The 7,191-nt window shown below is 41.1% G+C and overlaps 1 protein-coding gene across 1 annotated transcript; it reads left to right on the forward strand.

The window, feature by feature from the left end:
* The first annotated feature begins 1,596 nt into the window (after positions 1–1,596).
* LOC107027578 lies at positions 1,597–3,675 on the forward strand. The gene is made up of 3 exons (XM_015228710.1): positions 1,597–2,263; positions 2,632–2,728; positions 3,288–3,675. Exons 1-3 carry the CDS (start codon positions 1,597–1,599, stop codon positions 3,673–3,675), a joined length of 1,152 nt encoding a protein of 383 aa, XP_015084196.1.
* The last annotated feature ends 3,516 nt before the right edge of the window (positions 3,676–7,191 follow it).

Raw genomic sequence — 7,191 nt, forward strand, 5'->3', positions numbered from 1 at the left:
CCTATTTGAGAGCCTACTGCGACCAACTTGTTGGGGTGGGTAGAGATGAAGCTTTGCTGATGCGGATCTTTAGCCGAAGTCTATGCGGGAGGCTCTAGAATGGTTCACTTCCCATGAGACCAGACAATGTCCCAGTTGGAATGCCCTAGCCAAGGATTTTATCGATCAATTTTATTATAACGTGGAAATCATTCCTGATCGCTACTCCCTAGAAAAGATGAAGCAAAAGTCCACTAAAAGCTACAGAGAGTTTGCATACAGGTGGAGAAAAGAAGAAGTTAGAGTACGACCTACTATGTCCGAAAAAGAAATAGTTGAAGTGTTTGTTCGGGTGCAAGAGCCAGAATATTATGATAGAATCATATTGCTCGTTGGAGCAAAATTTGTTGAGATAGTCAAAATTGGTGAGACTTTCGAGGATGGATTGAAAACCAGGAAGATTGACCATATTGCTGCATCGTTTGGATCATCAGGTTTATTGAATAAGAATAGGGAAGACGTTTCTGATGTCTCTTACGAGGGAAAGAAGACCCCAGAAGATCATCATCCCACCAAGGTCGTCCTCAACCCTCCCAGAATTCTTACTAGGCTTGCTACACGCAGGCTTGTTATCCAAATACTCATCCTCCTGTCTACCAAAATGCTACCTCCACATACCAAAATTCCCCTCCTCCAAGTTACCAAACTCCATCTCCCGTTTACCAAAATTCTCCTCCACTTTACCAAACTCCATCCCCCATTTACCAAAATGTTGCTCCTAACTGTGCCAATTTGCAGTCAAACTACAGAGCACCCCCACCAGTATATAAAGTCTAAGATCCACTATACCAAAATACCCCCACAAACTACCAAGCTTCATCACCAAATTACCAAACAAATCCTTATCCAAGAAGCCAAACTCCCCGTCCAAATACCCAAAACTATCGATAAATGTCTCCTCCCGAACAAGGCAGCTATGATCCCCCTCGACCCAGATTCGAGAAGAATCCCCCCCGAAACTTTACCGCGCTCGATGAAAGCCGAACAAAGCCATACGAGCTACTGGCTTTGGCTGGATACGTTCACCCGATGGGACCAAAGCTAGTGGATACTAGTTCCAAATTCTACATACCCGATCAAAGATATGCGTATCACTCCAACAACGTTGGACATGAAATATAGGATTGTATCAACCTCAAACACAAGATTCAAGATCTGATCGACTAAGAAGAGACGTGTCTTCAAACATCCGCGCCCAACGTCAATACCAATCCTTTGCCAAATCATGGAGGCGTCAATATGATAGAGACGGATGATGACTGGTGCGTGACTAATGTAATAACTCCGATTGTTCATTATAATTTAGAAAGGGATATGGCCTCGTTAAGCGTTAAAGACAAAGCTGAGTTCGTGATCCTGACACCCGCAAAGGCTGTTGCCTTGGTGCCATTCGAAGCTCCTGCTAGGCTAAAGTTTGTGATTGAAACCGCTGCTGCTCAGGGTATGACCCAATCTGGGAGGTGTTATACTCCCGAAGAGTTGGATTTTGGATGACAGAAGAAGGATAAAGGGAAAAGGCCGATAAGTGAGGGCGACACAGAGCAATTTTGGAGAAAGATGGAGCTAAAGGACTACTCGATTGTTAAGCATTTGGAGAAAACCCCAACTCAGATTTCTGTGTGGGCCCTGTTGATGAGCTCCCAGCTACATAGGCAGGCCTTGATGAAGGCTCTGGACGACACATATGTTCCCGTGGGAACAAGTAGCGATAATGTAGCGGCTATGATCAATCAAGTTATCCGAGGGCATCAAATTAACTTTTGTGACAAAGAGTTGCCCTTTGAAGGGAGGTCGCACAACAAGGCGTTACATATCACTGTCATATGCCGCAAAAGGGTCATAGACCGTGTCCTTGTGGATGATGGGTCTGGTCTCAACATTTGCCCACTGTCGACTCTAAGGCAGTTAAGTTTTGACTTGAGGAAGCTGGAACAAAACCAGGTCAATGTAAGAGCCTTCGACGGAGTACATAGAGATACGTTGGGAGCGGTGAATTTGGTCATCCAAATGGGTCCGACAAAGTTTAGTGCACAGTTTAAGGTCTTGGACATTGACACCAGCAATAACCTTCTTCTGGGAAAGCCTTTCATCCATATGGCTGGAGCTATGCCTTCTACTCTTCACCAGATGATGAAGCTCATTTGGAAAGACGAAGAACTAATCATTCATGGCGAAGGGAGTCACTCCGGCACGCAAACGCCCATTATTGATGGAGTCTCGCGAGGTACCAATTTCTAAACGGTGGAGCTGGTAAATGCCACCGGTGTTGATTTAGCCCCACAACCTCCTATGCCTGCCGTGTATAAGATGATCGACACTGTGATGCTGCAGAATGAGTTTGAACTGGGTTTCGGATTGGGAAGAAATTCCTAAGGGATTATTGAGCATATTCCAGTCCTCGTTAAAGGAGCGAGATATGGTTTAGGGTACATATCTACAGATGATGAGAAGAAGATGAAGAAGAGTTGTGATCCAGCAATGGCTAAGCCGATCCCACATTTGTATCCATCATTTCCAGTCCGGGAGTACGCCGATCATGATGGCCTCAGGAAGGAATGTGTGACCTTTTTTAAGAGATTGATGTTGTCATAGAAAAAGAGGTTGAGCTAGCTGATATCCGTGATGCTGAGCATGGAGAACAGCTGCAGAATTGGACTTTTACACTAATCTTGATTCCCGGATCATCTTGGTAGAAGGACATTGTTTATGCATATTTAGAAATTGGTGGTGGTCCGGAATAGGCCCGAGACCCACCATTTTGCTTTTCTTTAAATTGTTTTTTTTTTCAAAATTTCCCCGTGATGTTTAAAAAGGCAACATGACACATTGTTATGGCCAAAGTTTGCATTGTTTCTCATTTTTAATGAAGCCTCTTTTATTGAATACTTACCTATTTAATTATTTTCTATAATTATTTTCCTAACTTTGTCTATTTATGGTTTCAGTAATAGTAATTTTAAACCTGCCAATGTCATGTCATGTCACAATCTGAACGAACAAAATGAGGCAGATGATGAGGAAGGTGAAGGATACGAAAAGGAAAATGAGGTACTGGAAAATGTTGCTGAGGAATTTCTACAGTTTGAAAATTAGCATAAGCCAAATTTTGAAAAAACTGAAACTGTGAATCTCAGAGACCAAGAGTGTGTCCAAGAGGTCAAAATCAGCGTCAACTTAAATGAAGCTCAAAGAAATGATATGATTGATTCGCTTACCGAATACATTGATGTGTTCGTCTGAGATGTCAGTGACATGCTAGGGCTGAGTACCAATGATGTATCTCATAAGTTGCCAATTAATCCAGGGCTTAGTCCAGTAAAACAGAAGGCTCGGAAGTTCAAGCCCGAGTTAAGTTTGAAGATTAAAGAATATATCACCAAACATATTGAATCTCGATTAGTGGAAGTGATGCAATACCCAACTTGGTTGGCCAATATTGTTCCCGTCGCCAAAAAAGATGAGAAGATCAGAATATGTGTTGATTACATAGATCTCAACAAAGCAAGTCCAAAGGATAATTTTCCATTGCCGGACATTCACATTCTGATCGACAACTGTGCTAAGCATGAGATGCAGTCGTTTCTGGATTGTAACGCAGGTTATCATCAGATCCTGATGGACGAAGAAAATGCATAAAAGACAACTTTTACTATGCCTTGGATCGTATATCATTACAGGGTGATGCCATTTGGCCTCAAAAATGTTGGCGCTACTTATATGAGGTCTATGACGACCATATTTCATGACATGATTCATAAGGAGATCGAGGTGTACGTAGATGACGTCATAATCAAGTCCCGTGAGAGTTCGGACCACTTGGCGCATTTAAAGAAGTTCTTTGATCGTCTCTGTTGGTATAACTTGAAGTTAAATCCCGCCAAATGTGCTTTTGGGGTGCCAACTAGCAAGTTGTTGGGATTTATAGTCAGTAGAAGGGGTATTGAGCTCGATCCCTCCAAGATTAAGGCAATTCATGAGTTATCTCCTCCGAAGACTAAGAAGGAAGTGATGAGTTTCTTAGAAGGTTGAACTACATCAGTCGATTCATGGCCCAATCAACTGTAGTTGTGCCCTATCTTCAAGTTGTTGAAGGAATACACTCTGCCAAAGTGGACTAAAGAGTGTCAGACTGCTTTTGATGCTATCAAGAACTATTTGTCCAATCCACCAGTATTGGTTCCTTCGCGAAAAGGGAGTCCATTGCTGTTGTATTTTTCTGTCTCAGACAACTTATTTGGATGTGTACTTGGTCAACATGACGAGACAGGGAAGAAAGAGCGAGCTATTTATTACATAAGTAAGAAGTTTACTATTTACGAGTCTCGTTACACTCTTCTGGAAAGAAAGTGTTGTGCTTTAACTTGGATTGCCTAGAAAACTGAGGCATTATTTGTCTTCTTATACTACATATCTCACATCTAGAATGGACCCACTGAAGTATATTTTCCAGAAGGCGATGCCGACCAAAAAGTTGGCCAAATGGCAAATGATTTTGAGTGAATTTGATATTGTGTATGTGACTCAGAAGGAGATAAAAGCACAGGCCAAGGTTGCGTAAAATCTCGTCGATAAAGAGTATGAACCGCTTAAGACTTATTTTCATGATGAAGAAGTATCATTTGTGGGTGAAGATATTTCTGAAATATATCCTGGCTGGAGATTATTCTATGATGGAGCGGCAAATCACCAGGGAAAAGGTATCGGAGTAGTCTTAGTGTCAGAATCCGGTCAGCACTATCCTATGGCAGCGAAGCTCCAGTTTAATTACACAAACAACAAGGCGGAATATGAAGCTTGTATCCTCAATTTGAAGATGGCCATTGACATGAATGTCCACGAGTTGTTGGTTATTGGAGATTCAGATTTATTAATTCATCAGGTTCAAGGAGAATGGGCCGTGAAGAACCCGAATATCACGTCATATGTGCAATATACACAGAGGTTGTGCAAAAGATTCTGTAAGATTGAGTTCGGACATACTCCCAGAACACAGAGTTAGTCGGATGATGCTCTTTCTACTATCGCCTCAATGATTAAGCATACAGATACCGATTATATTGATCCTATGGATATAGAGCTGAAAGAACATCCGGTCTATTTTTTATATGTTGAAGTAGAACCAGACGAGTTTCCATGGTATTTCGATATAAAAAAAGTATTCAAAGACCGGGAGCTATCTTGAAGATGCAACATCCAACTAGAAGAAGTCGATACGCCGTATGGCTCTCAAATTATTTCTAAGTGGAGAAGTCCTTTACAAGAGGACTCTAGATTTAAGTCTTCTCTGGTGTGTCGATGCTATTGAAGCTGCAAAGCTTATTGAACAGATACATGCTGGAGTTTGTAGTTAGCACATGAATGGACTCATTTTGGCGAGGAAGGTTTTTCGAGCCGGTTATTTCTGGATGACCATGGAACATGAATGTGCAAGTTTATGCAGAAATGTCATAAATGTCAAGTGCACGGAGATTCGATCCGAGTGCTGTCTCACGAACTTAATGTTATGAGTTAACCTTGGCCATATGTAGCTTGGGGCATGGATGTCATTGGTCCAATAGAGCTAGCTGCTTCCAACGGACACAGATTTATTTTGGTTGCCGTTGACTACTTCACCAAGTGGGTGGAAGCAGCTTCGTACAAGTCGACGACCAAGAAAGATGTAGCTGATTTTGTTCGCAACAATTTGATATGCAGGTTTGGAGTACCAGAATCTATCATTACTGACAATGGAGCAAATCTCAATAGTCACTTGATGATATACATATGTGAGCATTTTGAGATTACTCATTGAAATTCAACCGCTTATCGTCCTCAAATGAATGGAGTTGTAGAGCCACCAATAAGAATATCAAGAAGATCCTGAGGAAAATAATTGACAATCACCGAGGTTGGCATGAAATGTTGCCATATGATTTATTGGGTTATCGAACGACCGTCAGATTGTCGATTAGAGATACTCCATACTTGCTAGTGTATGGAAGAGAAGCAGTCAAACCTGCTGAAGTTGAGATACCGTCCTTGAGAATCATACAAGAAGATGAGTTGAGTAATGCTGAATGGATTAGCAAGGGGATTGAACAGTTAACTTTGATTGATGAGAAGAGAATGGTTGTCGTCTGTCATGGTCAACTATACCGACAAAGAATGATTCGTGCTTTCCACAAAAGAGTAAGAGCTAGAATTTTTGAAATTGGTCCTTAAATGCATTTTTCCTCATCAGGATGAGTACAAAGGGAAATTTGTACCAAATCGGCAAGGAACCTTCATGGTTTGCAAGGTATTATCTGGAGGTGCTTTGGTATTGTCGGATATGGATGGCACCGCATAGCCGAAACCGATCAACTCAGACGCTGTCAAGAGATGTTACGTGTGAAGCTTCGGTTTATATTTCTGTTATTTCCTTGTAATCGTTCTATCTGTTTGTATTTGCTTTATTTAAAATTTTATCCCTTTTAAATATTTCTTTGTAATGAACTACGTCTTACTTGAATTTTAAATAATGAGATACGTAGGCGGTCTATGTCGGCCTAGGTCACCCCATTTATCCCTTTTTAATATTTCTTTGTATTTGAACTACGTTGGACCTGAATTCTCAAGAATGAGATACGTAGGAGGCCTATGTCAGCCTCGGTCGATTTTCTTTATAAATTTCTTATCATTGTTGACCCGTGAGGGGAATTACGTAGGCACCGCAAGGGTTCGCTCATATCTCCCATAAGATTTCTATTTTCTTTTTGCAATAGAAACTAAGAAATTTTTTTTGAGAGGGACTCAAAAATTCTCGAGAAGAAGAGTTTCCTCAATAATTCGAGTCTGAAGTAACTTTATAGCTTGCAACTGGGATAGAATTTTTGGGAGAATCTCAAATATTCTGCGATTTACTCACCGCAGTTAAAGATGAACGAAGCTAGTTAACTGGGGACAAAAATTTTGAGGATGACCTCAAAATTTCAAATGGGTTATCGACAGTATAGAGTGACTCTGGATACTACCCAACGAATGTTCAGATAGGCCTCCAAGAATCAGACTCAAAGAAGTTCGCTAAGCCTGACGTGACATGATACTTGGCAGTAACCTTGTTCAAACTACTACTTCGAAAATTTATTTTTCTTGAAATTTTCCTTTATCTTCCATTTGTTTTGGAATAAAGTA

Source organism: Solanum pennellii, chromosome 8 (assembly GCF_001406875.1).
Source record: "Solanum pennellii chromosome 8, SPENNV200".
NCBI lineage: Eukaryota > Viridiplantae > Streptophyta > Magnoliopsida > Solanales > Solanaceae > Solanum > Solanum pennellii.

Excerpts from the sequence above, each read along its gene's own strand:
- LOC107027578 (XM_015228710.1), top strand. The coding sequence starts at position 1,597 with ATGGAGCTAAAGGACTACTCGATTGTTAAGCATTTGGAGAAAACCCCA. Across the intron at positions 2,264-2,631 it reads TATTGATGGAGTCTCGCGAG|AAAAAGAGGTTGAGCTAGCT; the intron begins GTACCAATTTCT and ends ATGTTGTCATAG. Across the intron at positions 2,729-3,287 it reads TTGATTCCCGGATCATCTTG|TGACATGCTAGGGCTGAGTA; the intron begins GTAGAAGGACAT and ends CTGAGATGTCAG.